Genomic DNA, 18,142 nt, shown 5'->3' on the forward strand with positions numbered 1-18,142 from the left:
TGACTTCCGGTTGTCCAAATAACTTGATAAAGAGTCATAAAAACTGAAAGGTTCAAGCACGGAATTAGATTAGATTGTTATCTAAGTCCTTGGTTCAAGGTATGTATTTTTATGATTGATAAAGGGTTTAAATAATCGATTTTGTAAGGATAAAGATGGGTTGATAATTTTGATTAGAAGGTACTAGGAACAGACGAAATCAAAATCAAAATAAGTTGTAACTAAACTGCATTCTTTCCGCCTACTTTCGCTTTCCAGTTTCGTGGTAAGTTCAGAAGTAGGCCGTACCAAGTACAGGTGCCCTAGGCCTATGAACATGCACTCATCAGAACTACTGAGAGGTTCGTCCTAAATACCAATTGATTTGAATGATTTTATCTGTTATACTGCTTTAATTTATCAAATGACGTTTATATAATTATATGCAGATTTGTAAAAGCATTACTGCTAACTATAACTAGTAAATTAACTAGGCGTTCCGGAACAGTGTATCTGTTAAAAAATTTGACATATACATTTATTTATTGATATACATTGTATGTACGATCATATTTGTTTGATATGATATGGTTATTATAGGATAAAAGAGGCTAAAATGGGACGAATTCGATGATTTGTGGTTTGTATAACGTTACATGTATTTTATGGTGATTTTATTTTAATTAGAAATTATGGTGCCTCTTTTGATTTTTTTGTGTATTGGAATTCCATAGTGTTATGGTGTATGAAAACAATTAGTATATCATTTATATACAATTAGTATTTGTATGTGTCTTTAGATTATAATTAGTAGACATGCCCGAATCAAAGTTAATTTGTTTCCTTATGCACTTACTGGTTTGAGGTTGATTGTATTTATTTCATCTTTCTGATGTATTTACAGGTATCCAGTACTTTCAGTTTCCTAAAACTAGGATGTTTCATAACATCTTTGTTAAGATGAAACAATGCTGAATATATAATCATGGACATACGCACTGAATACAAAATGCAAACAAGATTGGTTGAAAAGTTAGATTATTAGATTTTTAGCCCCCATCATCAGGTTCTCAAATTGCCCTGCGTCCATGGTCCTTACGTCAATCTGTCAGTCCTTAAACAATTTTTGTTAGCGCTATTTCTTAGAAATTACTGGAGGGATCTTTCTCAAATTTCACATGAAGGTTCCCCATGGTTCCTATTGGTCCAACTTTTGAATTAACTTTTGAGGTTGTTCAAAAGAGTGATTAAGATGCATGGCGGACAGGAAAACTGATCAAACAGATAAGAAAAAAGAAGAGAAAAGATCGCACTGACATAGAACTAATGAAGGTGGTACAATGGTGGGCACCAAGATCCCTCTGGGATCTCTTGTTAATGTATAAAAACAACTTATGGGAAATAAACTGAAATGTGTGTATCCCTCTGTTAATTACTGGAAGACCTTGACATGATGTATGATTTCAGCATCACAGGAGTGATCATAATGAACTTTTTTAAATCCATCAACAGCTACACAAATTCTACCCAAAAAACACTCATAACTATTAACAGGCAATATTCTGTAACATCCGTATCTCAGTTAACATGAAGGAAGCAGCATGATACTGTTTGTTCTGATATGTTTTATTGGTGATATATTTCACACTTGTCCTTGGTTGAAAAGGATTACCACTTTTGAGACCTAGTCCGCAGTTGTTTATTATGATCCATATGAACTGGTTGGACCAGAGTTGTTCGTTTATAATATAAGTTCGGATCTAAAAATCTGTTGCTGCTTTCAGGTGAGCCTTGACAAAGCCTTGCAATGCCTGCATAAACATTTGCAAGTCTACCAGGATTTATACCCAAAAAATGTTACATTTAAAAACAGACCAAACGGTTGAACGGGATACATGAAAGGGGCCTTCAACATGTTGGCCTAGCAGCATAACACGTATACAGATATGGAAGGGTCGATACATAGAGAATAATAAATGCCTTTTTCCATAGCACACCCAGTATCAACCCGAGACTTCAATATCAGCCCAAGGGCTGATATTGGTCGAGGGTTGATACTTGGTGTGCTATGGAAAAAGGCGTGTTTTATTCTGTTTATTACATACTTACTAATAAAAACTACTATCTTATGATCTATTTTCCTTTTTAAAATATTGAAAAACGAAAAAAATAATCCAAAAGGGGTGTGATATGGGTTTTGCGGGCCGATACAGGTTTTTCGGGTGTGATACTGCGGGGGCTGTTACAGATTAGCAAGTATGTAATAAAAGAGCTTTCCCTATCTCACACCTTACCAAATCTTAAACAAATGGTCTTGATGGTCTGTTATACCCTGCAGTTGATTTGATAAATGTAGAGAACATATGAATATTGTTATCCTGTGATTGAATGAATTGTGAAACAAAGTCTTCCATCTCTCATTGTTAAATTTCCCTGTCTCCATTATCACTAGAAAAAATAACATTTACATGATTTGCAATCTAAGACCATACAGATAGAAAGTTGTTTCCGAAATTGAAAGACAATATACAAAATCTTTTAAGGTTAAAATGTGTTTGTCAAGGGACTAATATTGATAGATCATTTAAGATTAACTTGGGAAGAAAACTGGAATATCAGGAATTAAATTTCCAGAAATAATCAATCTGATGTAAATATTCTAGTTTCCTAAATTTCATACATCTTGTATTTTGGTTCAGATTGATGGGGGATGGCCTGTGTGATAGAGGAAATGGCAGACATGGGACTAGAAGAGGAACTATCCTGTCCTATCTGTCTGGAGTTGTACCAGGATCCAGTTAGTTTACCCTGTCAGCACAACTTCTGTCGGGAGTGTCTAAACATCCACATACAGCAACACAGAGACACCTCCACAGCGGAGGGGACACAGTTCCACTGCCCCTCGTGTAGATGTGCCGTCAACCTAAAGGATCAACTCATTTCTAGACTACCAAAGAATTGTGTTTTAGCAAATATAATTAGTAGGTTTCAATCCAGTAAGCCTGAAAGTACAGATTCAGAAGCTGGATCAAGACATGAAAATCAAGGTGTAGTGTGCCAGGTTCATAGGAAATCCCTGAGTGTGTTTTGTAACACCTGTGACCAAGCATTATGTACCAAATGCCTCGTTGATCACCAAGGCCATCACACCCAGGATTTAGAGGATAAAGTCATGTCTTGTAAGGTAAATCAATTTTCAAATGACATTGTATTGAATGTTCAAATGAAATGGAAGTTTTGACAACAAAAAATAAAACATCTTTTCTGGTGTAAATTTTTACCTGATCTTTACTCTAGGTAACTAACTAATATCTTGTAAGCCTCGTTAATAAATATGATGGGAGTTAGAGCCTGTAGCTTTTAGCATTCAGGTTATCCACTGGACATTTTTGTGTTAGTTTTGCTCAGTTTAATGTTAAAACATTTTCCTTCTTTAATAAATAGAGCTTTAATGTCAGTGATTTAAAACACACTTTGTATTCAACAAGCTATATCTAGGATTGATATCATTCTTCTAGGATGAAGTGAAGCAGTCAGTCTTGCCAAAGATAACTAAACTGAAGAATTGCCTTGACAGTACTCAACAAGATCTTATTGTCTGTCAAAACAGTGCTGAGGCAAGTGAAATCCTGGTAAATTTGAAAATGAAAATAAGATTTTTGTCTTGCGATACTGGATACTAAATGCTTCAACAGATTTTTTCACTATTGATTCATGTAGATGATTTTGCTTGACTTTCACTGAACTATCAATGACTCTTTATTTTAAAAGATATTAAGTAATGATGAATGAAATGTTTGTTTGATAATATTTGAGCCTAGCCCCTTGAGTATTGCTGATGCACATGAGCTACCCGGTAGCAGTGATCCATCTACACTTTATTTTAATGAGTACTTTTCAACTGTATTGCTAAAAACAATGAGTCCCACTATGTTAAATTTAACTATTTCCAGAAATTCTATGAGTACAGGACTGAGGACTCGCATGTAGGTTTATCACTGCTAGAGTAAAAATCTTGAGTTTGGGAAGTTTTTTGTGGTTGAATTTAGCGAAATATAATTTTAAAGATTTCATCTTTAAAAAGAATTTTCAATAGCAGCAAGATAGTACCCTAAGGTTCTCTTATTTGTTGTTTAGTTTCATCATTTCCATTTTTATAGGAAGAGATCATAAATGACTGGCAAGTTGTGATGGACACTTTCAGTATGCTGAGATCAGTTTTGAACCAAAAGGAATCAGAGCTGAATTCAAACTTACAAACCAGGAATGAAGATATCTGTTCTTATTTCAAAACAGAATTGCAGAAAATAGATAGTCAGCAGGATTCTCTCAAACAGCTTGAGAGTCGAGCGATGACTGTCGCATACTACCCAGTAAGTGGTGTCCAAAAATTTACAAAATCCCATTCATTGGATGTTGTTTTGTATTTAACTTAATTTGGTCGGTCTGTCTGCCTGTCTGTCCACCTCTCACGCTTTTGTTTTCATTCAATAACAGCCCTAAAAGTATCAGATCAAAACAAAATTTGGATTGCACATTCATCATGGCAATTAGGATCTAGGCTAAGTTTGGTTATCAATTTGATGTGTGCTTATTTAAACGTGATTAAAGAGGCTGCTTGATTCTGATCGGTTAAATGGTTCACAACTACCATAAAACTGATTCAATTTTAACCATATTAGGTATGTACATTGTTCATACTACATACATAATGGTAAGTTTTAAGGTTAAGTTCAATCACCAATATGATGCATATTTACACACAATTAATGAGGCTACTGTTTTCTGATTGGTTAATCTGAAACTGGTTCCATTTCAACCAAACTTAGTATACAGATCCATATCCTAGTATGCACAACAGACAGGCTTTCATCATATTTCTCAGAATGACTACCCTAGCCTTGGGACGAGGAGAACCCCTATTCATTTAGAGGTCAAAGTCAGCATTTACAGTGTAAAAATTGTTTTCAGGACTGTAAGCTGAGTATCATTTCACCTAGAAACCCTGAAGCTTAATACTCAAGACCTCCAGAGGACAAAGTGACTCACCTGTTGTGTGAAAAACGCTTCTTTACTGTTATTAGAGAGTTAGAAACAGAAAACTTCATAGATTGATTGTAGTTTGGTTGAGGGGATTTTCTACTGTTTGAGGAACCCAAACGTTTTGGTGTTGTTAGGTGAAGGTCATATTTAGCTATTTTGGTGTTGTTGAGTGAAGGTCATATTTAGCTATTTTGGTGTTGTGGAGTGAAGGTCATATTTAGCTATTTTGGTGTTGTGGAGTGAAGGTCATATTTAGCTATTTTGGTGTTGTGGAGTGAAGGTCATATTTAGCTATTTTGTTCAGGTGGGACAATGATATTCACTCTGCCACATTAAGTCACATTACAAAATGGGTTATGGGGTCATGGACGTACTGGCTTACATTTCTATATAATTTTCTTTATCTTTACAGGATTTCAACAAGTGCAGAGAACTGTAAGTATATCCCACTTTGTCTTCTCTATAAATGATTGTGATCAGTCACTAGCAGTTTTGCATTCGAAGTGATGGCTGCTTTTAAGTACCTTTATTTGTATACCATTCCTTCTAAAAATAAAATTTCAGTTGTGCTTAGTTTTATAGTTTTATATTACAGGACTTGTTTGTGAAAAATTGAATAAGGATAGGGGAGATAAGTCAGTCTCATATCTTTATTTTACAAGGCATATTCCTGTTGTAACCAATTTCCAATATTTGTATTCTATGCCTTTAATATTTGAAATGGAATAAAGTGGAATGTAGTTCAGATGATCGCTATATGTGGAGTAATTGGAAGAAAGTTATGTGTTATAAGTTACTGGTGGTATTTACTTGGGAAACACATACAGTTGGTGCCCTATTATATGTTACAGACATGAGGAGCTTGCACAACTGGAGTCCGAGCTTTACAAGACAGGTCCTGTAGGTCCCTGGTACAAAGATGATCCACGAACTGCACGCTCAAAACAAGATATATGTGACACATTGTTGAGGATGACAAGTGATCTGGACAAGTTGGATGTCTCCGTTAACAAACAATCGGGTACAATAAACTCTCTCTATTATAGTCTCTTTATTGATAGATTGTAGTTTGCATGTGAAGGGACCTAGATTTATATAATAACATTGAACATTGTAGAGTTTGTTATAATTATGTTTAAATGTAGTTTTACTTTCACTTTAACTTTAGGTGTGTAATGTTGGTTAAATAATATGAAATACTTTATATGTACAATGTTCATGGCTTTGCTGTTGATATACTTCTTTGGAGTTTGCCAACAAACCTTGCAGTGATGCAATTATTTTTAAGTAAAAGGTTCTATCTAGAGAAAGCTTGGGAAATACATGTAACTAAATTAATTAACACAAGGGGAAATATTCTTTTCATCAAATTTTCCAAATTTGTCATCATTCTGTTTTCTCAGATAATTCATTCGGCTTGGAAAGTGCAGTGCAAGGTGTAAGTATGGTTGTATTTTACCAAAGCAGAAATTCTCAGGTATTCTGGCATTTGTAGTTTTTGTGTTTCGATAATAACTGGTGTTAGTATGCAACCCCCACTCCCACCCACCTCCAAAAATACACATACAAAGAATTTGTTTGTGTAGGGTATAACTCATCCATCTGCCCATATCTACATCATGTAGATCATTCTGATTTCCTGAAGATTTTTTCACAAAACTTTATAGATGTGTTTCATAACTAGATAATCAAAAGGTCGGTAACTCAAAGGTCAAGGTCATGGTAAGGGATCAAAGGTCAAAAGCTTGTCTGTATTAACTATCAAATTGGCAAAACATTTTCTTTTGAAACATCATAGGTTTATCTGTATCAAATCTGGTAAAAAAAAGTTATGCATCACTTTTACATTGTGTACTATAACTACATGACATGTAGCATGACTTTCTTAATTCTGCATCACAAAGGTCAAGGTCAGTACAAGCAGTCAAAGATGTCCAGACTGTTACCTCTGATCAACATTATTGCAATTTTTTTTTAATATTTTACAGAATATCTTGATAAGACAGTATGTCACATAATACACTCAGGTCCATAGCCCAATCAAAAGGTCAAGGCAGTGGGAAAGGTTCAGTAACTGAACATGGATCAGCACAACATTTTGTTTAGTGATTTCATTGGAAATTTTGCTTCTTAATGCTTTATCCACTGGAAGACTTATGCTCTCTTATAATAATTAGTTATTGTCAACCAGTGATGTTGGATCGTTTCCCTTCACTAACTTTGCTATTTCTAAGTTTGAAGATCCCAGAAATGTTTTCAAAAGATATTTTACTGATTAATTACATGTACATTTAGAATCCCTTAAATGCTTTACAGCAATTTCTCTTTTTGTTTTAGCTTAACTTGCACTCAAAGTCTAAAATGATACCAAATAAAACAGGAAAACTGCAGCATTCCAATCCTTTAACCAGTAACGCTACTGATCCTGTGAAACCAAACACAGAGGGTCCAAAACTGATTCATGCAGCAGATGAGATTTATAGGCAAGCTGAAGACACTGAGATCCCCATACCCAGGAGTGAATCGACAGTTAAACAGCCTGACAAGAAGACGCAGCGAGATTTTTTAAAGAAAATGGTGTGCAAATCATTGAAGAAACATTCAGAAGTTTACATAGTTTCAAAAGCTTGGTTAGAAAAATGTCAGACTTTCTTAAATAAGAGGGAAGGAGATGGCATTAATCCGGGCCCGGTAGACAATTCTTCCATCATGGAAACTGGTGATAATTTGAGTGCAAATTTGTTGGAGGGATATGATTTTGTTGCTCTTAATGAATCTGGATGGTCAAGGATTGTGAAGTGGTATGGGCTCAAAGAAGGACAAAAGCCAATCAAACACAAAGTCATATCTGAAGGACTGCTCTCTGAAGCTCTTAGTGTAGAGATCTATCCAATGAAAGTTGTTCTTGCATGTGCTGGTCAAAGGTCATGTCAGCATTATAGTAAATCAGATTCACTTGGATTCTTGAAGCAGGAATTTCACAGAATTTTCAAGATTTTTGATAACAAAAATTTGCGAATGAAAATCAAAGTTGGAGGTACCAGTACGAACTTTTGGATAAACCTATTAAGTGAGTCTGATACCTGCTCACTAAAGGATGCTGGGATAACCCAGGGAACCGAAATACACTGTGATGTTGAGTGAACTGAACAATTTTACTTTCCACTGTTAGGAGGCATGTTTTAGTACTAATAAATTTTTAGCTGGTATCTACCTTGAATGGAGCCCGATAAAGTTTGCAAACAGAAATGACCTTGACATTACTTTCATGGTCATGGGTGAAATATATCAAAATTTTCAAACAACTTTTCCTGAAGAACCAAAAGGCCTAGAGTCATTTTTTTTGGCTGGTAGTATCCTTGAAGGGAGTCTGTCAAAGTTTGCAAATGAAAATGACCTTAATCTACTTTTACGGTCACAGGGGTCAGATACTCTATGTCAAAAACTTTAAATGATTTGATTTGAAGAACATAAACGCCTAGGGTGATAACATTAAGCCAGTAGCATGCAGAGGGGAAGGGCTATCAGGTTTGTTGAAGTGATCTTGAATGATTTTAATCCACTTTAAGGGTCGCGGGGTCAAATGTGTCAAAACCTTTAAATAACTTCCGACTAACCAAAAGTCAGAGAGAGATGATATTTGGCAAGTTCTTGTATTGTGCTAAAATGAAAGGCTATCAGATTGTTCAAATGAATGGCCTACCCAGATATTCAAGGTCACATGGGTAAAATGTACCTGTGTTTGGGTGGTTGGGTTGCACAGTGGATAACGCACCAGCCTTTCGCCATGGACGTGAAAAGTTATGGGTTCACCTGCCCGATCACATGGGTTTTCTCCAGGTACTCTGGTTTCCTCCCACATTAAGATTCCTGCTTGCTAACATCTGGGTCAACAAGAGTGATTAATATAAGTTGTAATGCTTATGTATTTCCAAGAACTACCGGGAAAGGTGGTGGTGTTGTTATTTTCTATAAAATTAATTACGCCAATTATATTCAGCTTTTAGATATGCATGATTGTATTTTTTGGCTAGAACTTAATAGTACATTACAGTCTTTATTACTATGTTTTTGTTACTTCCCACCAGAAAACAGTGTGTTTTACCATAACCGTGATATCGATGTTTTCGAAGATTCTATTAGTCATTATAAAACGAATGGCAATGTATATATTTCCGGAGATCTTAATGCTAGAACAGGTACTAGGTATGATTTTATTATAAATGATGGCCTAAATAGGTTGGATAATGGTTATGTTTTTGAATACAATAATGATTCTGTTATCACGGAACGTAATAACATGGACAAAACTGTTAACACTTTTGGAAGAAAATTGTTGTCATTATGCAAATCAACCAGCATGCGCATTGTAAATGGGCGTCATAGAAGCGATAGAGAAGGAAGTTTTACTTTTTGTAGCAATAATGGTACAAGTCTTATTGATTATTTACATGTCGATTGTGAATATATGACATGTGTCCGAACCTTTTCCTCAGGTGAGTTCAACACTCTATCTGATCATTCAGCCTTGTCTTTTGATATACTTATAAGGCTACCGATACCTGACCAGCCAAATGTGTGTCAATATTTAAATACAGAGATCATGTTAGATCGAAATGTAAAACAGCTAGGTGGAATGAAGCAAATGCCAATCTTATTCTGGATAAATTACAACAGAATATTGAAAATATTGAGAAAGAATTGGATATTGAACTGTCGAGTCAATTATTAGTTAACTAATGTGTTTCAAATATATGTAATATTATAAATGATTGCACTGTGCCTTATTGTAAGAACGATAGCAGTACAAATGACTACCCTTCCCAGTTTAGAAATAGAAACAATAGAGTCGTTGATAAGCATTGGGTTACAGAAGAATGTAAAACTTTTTTTTATTGAATATAAGAGAGCCTTAAGTGTTTTTAATAAGAACAAATCTGTTGCATATCAGGAGGCTCTGACAAATGCGAAACGACGGTATAAGCTCACGGAGTTTAGGCTTAAACGTATTTATAAACAACAAGAAGGTGACATGTGGATCGTTTAAAAAGATCAAGACCAAAACATTTTTATAATTTTTTTGCTAAGAAAAAAACAACCAGTAATAGCTCTGTTGTAGAAAATGAGGAATTTTATCAATATTTTATTAACCTCATGGGTGGCAGAGATGCGAATGTTTTAGAACCTGATTTAGACCAGGAAGCTGTATATGAGGAACTAGATTCAATTATTAGTAGAGATGAAATTTTGAAAGCAATTAACAATTTAAAACCTAATAAGAGTTGTAGCAAAGATCTTATTATTAATGATTTTTTTTATTAAAGGTAAAGATATACTGTTGCCTTGTCTGGAGCGTCTGTTCAATGCTATTTATGTTCTCCTTCGTTCCTCATCCGTACATAAATCATTTCGTATCTATTTAGCAATAATAACATAAACCAAACAATTGTTTTTACAATTTAATAGCCTGCGAGATTCGTGTACAGCAATATTTCATGTTTCACAAGATTCGCGCACTTGACGAAATTCAGGAATGTACTTCAGAGTCCACTCAATCAGTCCAATACACATTCCCGAACGCCACACTTAAAACACTGTCACTGGAATATGAATATATCTCAACCAACCGTGACTTCTACAAATACAAAAGTTACAATTAGCAAAGTACATACCAAATGAAATTACCCCCTTCAACCCACTCTACAGTATCTATTAAAGCTCAATGAATTATTACCTTATAATATATATATGTATTTATACATACATATATATATTGTTATATATAAAAAAAAAAAAATAAATACACGTCCGTACTGCTGTGAACGATCTCGTCGAATGCTAATACACACTAAATGCACGTGCGAAGTGCTACACTACACCTGTAGCACGAATTTAAGAACTACACTACAAACGAAACGAAATTCATTTATGTTCTCCTTCGTTCCTCATCCGTACATAAATCATTTCGTATCTATTTAGCAATAATAACATAAACCAAACAATTGTTTTTACAATTTAATAGCCTGCGAGATTCGTGTACAGCAATATTTCGAACATCAAAGGAATAAAATTTTAAATGCCAAGATTAGCGGAAACAGAAATTTTATGATCAAGATCATCCAAAACATAACCATCCTTTGCTTTCTCGCTGGCCCATCTGCCATGTGCTTTAAATAATCTCTCTGAAATGCCATTGTTAGCGGCTATAGTGGCGCCACCAGCCCTCAAGCTATGTAGACCAAATTCTGACTTTTTTAGTCCAATTTCCGAAATTGCGCCCAGAAAAATCTCTCTAACTCTAGTGTAAGAAAGAGCTTGATTTCGACTACATAACTTATATGTTCCTGTAGATTTACAAAAGGAAACAGCTCTGAAAATGTATGAATCTGCACCAAAACTTAACCCGGCAGCTGTAATGTATTTCACAAAACAAGCAACTGGACAAGTTTTCTTCCCTGTTTTCGCAATCACCACAACGTTGCCTTGACGATAGACATCTGTTTTGCTATGAACAAGTGTAATTTCAAGGTGTGAACTTTTCAAAACGCAATTTGACATTTTTAAATCGACTAGTTCACTGAATCTGAAAAACCCTGCAAATCCTAAAATGCACAAAGTGCATAACCGTAAATCCTTAACGTTTTCCGAGTTTCCGTACTTTCTAAAAATGGACTCTATATGTTCCACAGAAATGGGAGATTTTTTAAAAATAGGCTTAGAAAGAATACGTTTAGCTCCTTCTAAAGATTTTAAAACAAACTTGTCTGTACATGGATTAGGCAAATCTGCGAAATCATGTTGCCACTTTATGCTATAGAAATGTGAATTAAGGGTAGATACCGAGACTGACTGTTGAACCAAATAAGACAAATATACGGCTACTGTACTACTTCTAGAGGGCAGATATCCCAGGCCTGTAATACGACACCAATCTTTAAATTTAGCGAAATTCGAACAGTATTGCTTGTCTGTAGAAGAAGCATGGCTGGCCTTTAACACAGATTCCAATTTAGATGCTGCTTCACAAAGCAAAGGATGGCCTTTCATATCCTCAACCTCTGACCAAACTGGCCCTAATAACACAGTGTTCTGTAAAAAAAAAAAAGAAAAAAAAAGAAAAAAAAAGTAAAAAAAAAAAAATATTAACATTAAGATCCAACACAATCTGAAACTTAGCTTACTAACGTTGTGGATTGTTTATATCTTTTCAAAAATTATTAACCCAGTAAACCCTCATAACTCCGCTAATTAATGAAACTGCAAAATGTGCTAACAATTGTCTAGTTGTAATGTTACATTAATCCGATAACCACCGAATACACAAAACTAAAAAATGCCAGTGTAACACAACGGTGATAACCACCTATTACACTAAATAAATTTACACTGAAGTGATAACCACTGGTTTATACAACCATGACGGTACATAAAGGTGATAACCACCTATTACACTAAATAAATTTACACTGAAGTGATAACCACTGGTTTATACAACCATGACGGTACATAAAGGTGATAACCACCTATTACACTAAATAAATTTACACTGAAGTGATAACCACTGGTTTATACAACCATGACGGTACATAAAGGTGATAACCACCTATTACACTAAATAAATTTACACTGAAGTGATAACCACTGGTTTATACAACCATGACGGTACATAAAGGTGATAACCACCTATTACACTAAATAAATTTACACTGAAGTGATAACCACTGGTTTATACAACCATGACGGTACATAAAGGTGATAACCACCTATTACACTAAATAAATTTACACTGAAGTGACAACCACTGGTTTATACAACCATAACTGTACATAAAGATGATAACCACCTATTACACTTAATAATTTTACACTGAAGTGATAATCATTGACTATAGTAACCTAACGTTACACAAAATCTATAGTAATGTGAATGTATAAAACTGTACGGGTACTCGACGCCGCAGATAATATGTCTACCGACAATCTATTCTTAAAACACACACGTTGGAATGGAAGACTTTCTCTGCAAAAATACTTTCAGAGTGGGAACCTGCACGGAAAAAAATGGCGGGTTTTACAAAATAAGCACATTCCATAACAAACGGCTTGAATGATTTACCACCCCTGAATGACAACAAAGGCCAAAAGGCCGCCGATGGCCAATGAGGCACGACCAAAGTCCCGTGCGCTCTACGCCTCAGGAAATGATTGACAGTTCTAGCGATAAGGTAAATGGGTGGAACCGCCCAGCAGTTAAATTTGGACCAATCAAAATCAAACGCATTTACTCCAGCTGAACCTACGCAAGCGTACTTTGAAAAGAAACACGTGACTTTTTTGTTGTTGTTATCTGCGAAAAGATCACAGGTGTATTCGCCCCATATTCTATCAAAATACAAAAATGTACTCTCTTCTACTGCCCAATCGTCAAAATCAAAGATCTTACTAAACTGATCAGCTAAAACATTAGATCCCCTGGGAATCCATTGTATAGACAAAGACACGTTATTTGATTTGAGGAATTCGAACACGCTCACTGCCATCCTGTGTAAGTGAATACACATGCTTCCCTTCTCTAATATACGGGGCACATTCTGATTATCGGTGCAAAGTAACACCGATTTATTGGCCAAAATTTGTCCAAAACTTAATAAAGTGTGCTCTACTGCTTTAATTTCTCGCCAAGTAGAACTTTGCCCGGACTCATCTTTATTCCACATGACGTGAGAGATGTGCTCGTTTAGCTCAACACAGTAGCCTGCGCCCGCGATAGCGCTAGCGTCAGTAAAGATATGAAGATCGTGGTCAACTGCGTGTGTGTTAAGGTTGAATATACTCGGAGGTAAACTAAGGACATTTAGCTCCCAAAATTGCAACTCATGCAAAGCTTGATCTGACAGGCACATCGGCGAATCCCAAGAGGTACGGTGACATATACACTTGTGTAACTCCCTCGTATGAAAATTACATACGCGTCCCAGGCTAAGCGACACGGATATGACCTTACCTGTAAAAACAGCTACGGCACGCGCGGATACTGCGCTCGTCTCACCGATGAGCTCATTAGCCAAGTTTTTAATCTCAGATCTTTTACAGACACTTATTTCTATTACACCGCCTACAAAGTCCCATATGAAACCTAGCCACTCTAATTTCTGTACTGGCGTCCAGACGCTTTTCTCATGATTCGGTGCGAAACCAGCGCACAACAAATCGGAACGAACCATATCAGATAAAGTTTTCGCAGCAGAAATTGACTGGGCAACTCCTAACCCGTCGTCAAGGTAAACGATCATCATGTGACCTTCCGACCGCCACTTTTTGACTAGAGGCCTCAACATTTTCGTAAAAATATGTGGCGCCGAAGACAAGCCAAACGGTAAACATTTAAAAACGAAATTTTTCACTTTATTTCCAACTGTCCAAGAAAACCCCAAAAACTTTATGTGATCTGGATGCATTTCAATATGGTGATATCCTGACTTTAAATCAAATTTAAATCCGAAAAACCCCTGTTGTACGTATTCTAGTGCTTCTCTGCTACCCTCTAGTTTAAACTTTTGTTTTGCTACATACTGATTGACGTATCTTAGATCTAAAATAAGTCTTTTCTTGCCCTTACTGTTAACAGAAACCGACAGTGGGTTAATTACGTAGGGAGGCGACACACACTCATCTACTACACCGCTCGCGAGCAATTCAGAAATAGCGTCACTGACAAAAGTACTATGCGTAAGCGCCGACTTATTATTTTTCATTATTTTCGACTCAGGTTCCACAATAAACGGAATTAAATACCCATATTCAACTACACTACAGACATAATCCCTAGCTTTTAGACATGTTTTCCAAAACTTCAGACAAGATTTGAGACTGCCTTTAACAAATCCATTTTGATTTACAAACGTATTTTTTACAGATACGACTTCATTCAAATGATAGCTTACCATCTTCTGATCTTCATTGTTTGATTGCGGGGACACTCTGGGTGTGGGTTGGGGTGGTTCTGACTCTCCTCGGGCAGTTGCTTGCCCAGTGTCCGGCCCCGTAGCAGTAGAAACAGGTCGAGTTTTGTTTGTTGACCGGTCCTGCTGAGGAGGGATGGAAACCCCCGGGCGCTCCAGGCATACTTCCGTTAACCGCTCCTCTTTGGGCGTAGAAAGGGAACTCTCCCATTTCTCCAGTACTTTGAAAGCCTCGAAAAAGATCGACGTTCCCCGTGTTGCCTCCGCTTTAGAAACGGTGGAAATTTAAAAAAACAACGAACGGTGGACAAATGATAAAAAAACCACTGCAAGTTGTTGACGAGTTTAAGTATTTATGTGTTCTGATGAAATATAATGGTAAAAACTAAAGAAACATTCAGCAGACCAGGGTAGAAAGGCTTTATTTTCACTAATGTCTTCTGTAAGAAACTATTCTTTAAATATAGAAACGCGTTGTTCTGTCTTTGATACATATATTAGTAGTATCCTTGGCTATGCATCAGTAATATGGGGATTCCATAATGCATATGATATAGAGAAGGTACATTTAGCATTTTGTAAGAAAATTTTAAATGTTTGAAAATGATTTACCTGTATCTGCTGCATATAATGTAATAAAACAAAGATTATAAGACGTAAATAAACAAAATATGCTTAGTAGAATTAAAATCTCATCTAAAGGATTTTTGTACCAATATCTTGCTGATAATTTTGGTATACAATATTATTTATGTAAGCCTATTGAAGAAAATATAAACATGATTACTAGGTTTAGATTATCTGTGCATTATCTTAATATAGAGACTGGACGTCGTAGAAAAATTGGTAGAAAAAATAGATTGTGTAACAGATGTAATGACGGTGATGTAGAGGATGAATTTCATTTCATATTGAAGTGTTCATATTATAAAGAGTTAAGGGTTAGATATATAAAAGAGTTTTACTACAGAAATCCAAGTGTGTTCAAATTAATAAAAAAAATTGAGTGTAAATAATGTCAAAGAACTATGTAACACTGGGAAATACCTATATTATGCTACGAGGAAACGTGAAAACCCTTAATGTGTTCAAGTATTTAGTATTTATAATTGTAGTCTTTAGTATTTAGTAATTTAGTATTGAAGTATTACTGATTATGTATGCATGTACGCTTGTATTATAATGTGTTCAAGTATTTCGTTATCACTCTCCTAATTATGTATGTAGATGTGTGGTGTGTGTGTGTGTGTGTGTGTGTGTGTGTGTGTTTGGGTGTGTGTGTGTGTGTGTGGGGGGGGGGGGGGGGGGTCAGACTTGCTCTATGTACTTGTATTACTGTTGCGCCTATGAGTCGTATGGCAATCGGCTAATAAAGAATCCGAATCTTAATACCAGTAACTTGTTCTAAAATTGTTGTAAAATAACACAAGTCAGAGGGTGATGATATTTGGTCAGTAGCATTCAAGAGTGAAGCACTATCAATTTTGTTCAAATAATTGGCCTAACCCGATGTTCAAGGTCACACGGGTCAAATGTGAGAAATCTTTTAACAACTTCTCAATAACAAAAAAGTCACAGGGTGATGATATTTGGTCAGTAGCTTACTGGTATTAAGGACTACGAAGTCAGACTTTCAAGGTCAATGGGGTCAAACCTTGTAACAGGTTCTGTTGAATAACTAAGGGTCATAGGTAAAGATAATTAGTCTAGCTTTATTTAGTCCATTTAGATATATTTGACTTACGTCCACTTTATAGGTAAGAAGTGTGAGATTAATAGCAAATGAGTGATGCTGGCCCATTGGGCCTCATGTTGACTACTTCAAACCTCCACTCAACCATCCTCCTGGTGAATTTTGTTCAGTCACAATATTTTTCATGAGAGTATTGATATGTTAACTTACCTTGGAGCATTGTAACACTAAGTTTTACCACATGTTGTGAATTATTCTTAATTTTGTTGATAAATGTTTGGTAAGATTACACCTGTACGAAATGTTTCAGTGTTTTTAGGTCATCTGAGCTTTAGCTTTAACAAATTTTATTATATATATATATTAACATATATAAATGGATAAGATAACAGGCTAGGCCTATATAAATCTTCTCCAAGATGGTGTAAGTATGACATTATATATATACATGTAATTAACAAGCTATTTATATTATTGTATTAAACTCATACACTCAATCATACATTCATACAATTATCTAAATTGACTAGCAACTATCAACAATTATGATTGAGTTAGGTTAAGTACAGAAAATAATTCATTTAATTATATATATACATGCAAAAAAAATACCACCATATATAATAGTTTGAAAATATTTAAACATTTAGTTACATCATCCAAACCGTTTAGATGCAATAATGTACTTTTCAACATTAGACAATATCAGTATATTTATTTCAGAAGGTAAGTCAGTAATTCCAGATGTCAAAAGATGAACATTTAAGTAGCCAACTCTGGTATACATATCATGGATTAAGTTCCTGGAATTAGAGTAATTTGGACAAGTGAAGAAGAAGTGTTCAAAATTTTCAATACGACGACCACATGAACAGGAAGAATCCGGAGAAAGATGGTCAGCAAATTTGTCATAATTTAAGTCACTGGCATTATTTCTAAGTTGGTAGAGGATAACATTTAACTTTCTAGGGCTACAATTGAGAAAAACAGAAGTAATATTTACAAGAGGGATTCTTTCATTATTCAATTTAGATTTGAATATATTTAATGATGGTGCTAAGATTATTTCAGAATCAAGCGAGTTCCATATTCTCATGACATCTGGAAAAAAACTATTGCCAAATAAATTAGATCTAAAGCGAGGAATATTAAAAAATCTGTGTTGTCTAAGATTATGAGATGGAACAGCATCATTAATATAAGGTTTAACAATGTCATGTAAATATACTGGGGTCATATGATTTAGGATTTTAAACATTAAAATAAGTTTGTGCTTATGACGCCTAGAAGAGAGCAGTTCAAGCCCAGTCTCAGAATATAGTTTCTGATGAGATGTTCCACTTTGTAATCCAGTTATTATTTTCATGGCCTCAATTTGTACAGATTCTAATAATTTCGCTTCGCCAATAGTGCAATTGTTCCAAATAACATCTGCATACTCAAGAATAGGTCTTACATAAGAATAA

The 18,142-nt window shown here is 35.2% G+C and overlaps 2 protein-coding genes across 5 annotated transcripts; one reads left to right on the plus strand and one right to left on the minus strand.

Annotated features, from left to right (window-relative positions):
• Positions 1 to 6: 6 nt before the first annotated feature.
• Positions 7 to 10,357, plus strand: LOC110467216 (tripartite motif-containing protein 54-like). Of its 4 annotated transcripts, XM_021524225.1 has the most exons (10): positions 11 to 99; positions 259 to 341; positions 884 to 1,322; positions 2,679 to 3,163; positions 3,498 to 3,611; positions 4,140 to 4,352; positions 5,435 to 5,457; positions 5,874 to 6,043; positions 6,426 to 6,460; positions 7,360 to 10,357. In XM_021524225.1, the coding sequence occupies exons 4-10, from the start codon at positions 2,690 to 2,692 to the stop codon at positions 8,164 to 8,166; spliced, it is 1,836 nt and encodes a 611-aa protein (XP_021379900.1). In that variant the 5' UTR covers positions 11 to 99; positions 259 to 341; positions 884 to 1,322; positions 2,679 to 2,689; the 3' UTR covers positions 8,167 to 10,357. The 4 variants fall into 4 exon arrangements, with proteins under 4 accessions (XP_021379899.1, XP_021379900.1, XP_021379898.1 ...); XM_021524223.1 differs by lacking the exon at positions 884 to 1,322; XM_021524226.1 differs by lacking the exon at positions 884 to 1,322 and having other exon boundaries at positions 3,498 to 3,596.
• A 477-nt stretch (positions 10,358 to 10,834) lies between these two features.
• On the minus strand, positions 10,835 to 16,268 carry LOC110467217. Its single transcript, XM_021524227.1, has 2 exons — positions 14,966 to 16,268; positions 10,835 to 12,111 (listed from the first exon to the last, which is right to left on the minus strand). The coding sequence occupies exons 1-2, from the start codon at positions 14,966 to 14,968 to the stop codon at positions 11,095 to 11,097; spliced, it is 1,020 nt and encodes a 339-aa protein (XP_021379902.1). The 5' UTR covers positions 14,969 to 16,268; the 3' UTR covers positions 10,835 to 11,094.
• Between the last annotated feature and the right edge of the window lie 1,874 nt (positions 16,269 to 18,142).

The sequence above is a fragment of the Mizuhopecten yessoensis genome, unplaced genomic scaffold (assembly GCF_002113885.1).
Source record: "Mizuhopecten yessoensis strain PY_sf001 unplaced genomic scaffold, ASM211388v2 scaffold11165, whole genome shotgun sequence".
Taxonomy (NCBI): domain Eukaryota; kingdom Metazoa; phylum Mollusca; class Bivalvia; order Pectinida; family Pectinidae; genus Mizuhopecten; species Mizuhopecten yessoensis.